At 47.1% G+C, this 1,239-nt stretch overlaps 1 protein-coding gene across 1 annotated transcript in view; it reads left to right on the forward strand.

Moving 5' to 3' along the window:
* The window catches only part of T265_00174 (hypothetical protein), a gene marked incomplete at both ends in the record, with an annotated part of 176,981 nt that overhangs the window by 168,192 nt on the left and 7,550 nt on the right, over positions 1–1,239 (forward strand). Inside the window, one exon of the mRNA XM_009163882.1 lies at positions 933–1,113. Within this exon, the coding sequence (XP_009162146.1) occupies positions 933–1,113 (181 nt within the window). The remainder of the gene's footprint in view (positions 1–932; positions 1,114–1,239) is intronic.

Genomic DNA, 1,239 nt, shown 5'->3' on the forward strand with positions numbered 1-1,239 from the left:
TGGGTGAGACGGAGATTGACACAGGGAGTCATGCAGATGTAGGCTCACGGATTGCTTCCCTTTTTAGAGGACCATGTGAGTGAATACCGGGCACCAGCCAGTTTCAATGAATAAAAGTTCTAAGGGGCGCTTGGGCAAATGCGGTCGAGGATCGAAGCTTGGGAAGAGGGGCGAAAAGAAGGAAATATAATGAAAGCAGTAGCGCGTGGTGGGTGTTGGGCGGCATGAGATAAAACGGCGTCGATAGAAAAAATCTAAAAGGGGATGACAGCAAACTAAATGGACCCAAGAAATGTGAATACGTTTGCTGATCTAGAAGCCGAGTACTAGTTAAGCCAGAGTAAGTGCCTAGTTTTAGGAAGGTAAAAACTTTGTCGTTGAGGTAGCTACGAGGGGGGCTAGCTGCTGGACTAGTTGAAAACGGACGGTATATTTTTGCTCACCAAAGCGTCATGACATCGGATCCCTGTTGTGCAGAAATAGGGGTTAATTTTAGCAGTGACAGTGGACAAGTGAAAAGCGGACAGAAAACAGCTTCCCAGATAAGTGGTAAGAATCGCAGCTTAACAGGTCTACTACATCATCCTAACAGGAAAGTAAGATTAAGTATCACCAGTCGCCGAGTCATTGCTGTCAACTCCAAAAAACGAATGATACATGGCAAAAAACAGCCATTAAGTGCTAGCTGTGCCTGCTTGTAATCAGGAAGTCATAAGCTAATAACATTTTGTGTATGTGATTGCTCTAGATGACAGGAGGGAAGAACATGCGTGCTATGTTTGGTGATGAAGGGGACTAGGGCTGGTGTGACCCCATTAAGACGAAAGTGGCAACATCTTGCACGTCGACGTTAACCGTGATCCTCGCAGGTAAACTCAGGCTACCCCATGCATGAATGTTTTTTTACTATTCTTCTTTTATTATTTTTTTAGAACAAACGGGAGGACATCTGTCGTCCGCTTGTATTCCTTGGTGTTGTGGGACAAGTGGCAACCAGAACAAGGCCAATCCAGCTACAGACAAACAGAAACGCTGCTCTTTTTTGGTTTTCCTGAATTAAAGGCCAGGCTCAGGACCACCGGCGATGGGCGATACACCCGTGCTACTGGAGAGGTGACGAGTTTACGAACGCACCATGGTGCAGCGTAACAGGGCGACCCTCCGTGCAGGGCGTGCCCGTCCACCACACGAGTTTTTCATCCCTCGTGCATGCTACCAGATCTGCAAGTTGGAAAACCA

The sequence above is a fragment of the Opisthorchis viverrini genome (assembly GCF_000715545.1).
Source record: "Opisthorchis viverrini unplaced genomic scaffold opera_v5_2, whole genome shotgun sequence".
NCBI classification, from domain to species: Eukaryota; Metazoa; Platyhelminthes; class Trematoda; order Opisthorchiida; family Opisthorchiidae; genus Opisthorchis; species Opisthorchis viverrini.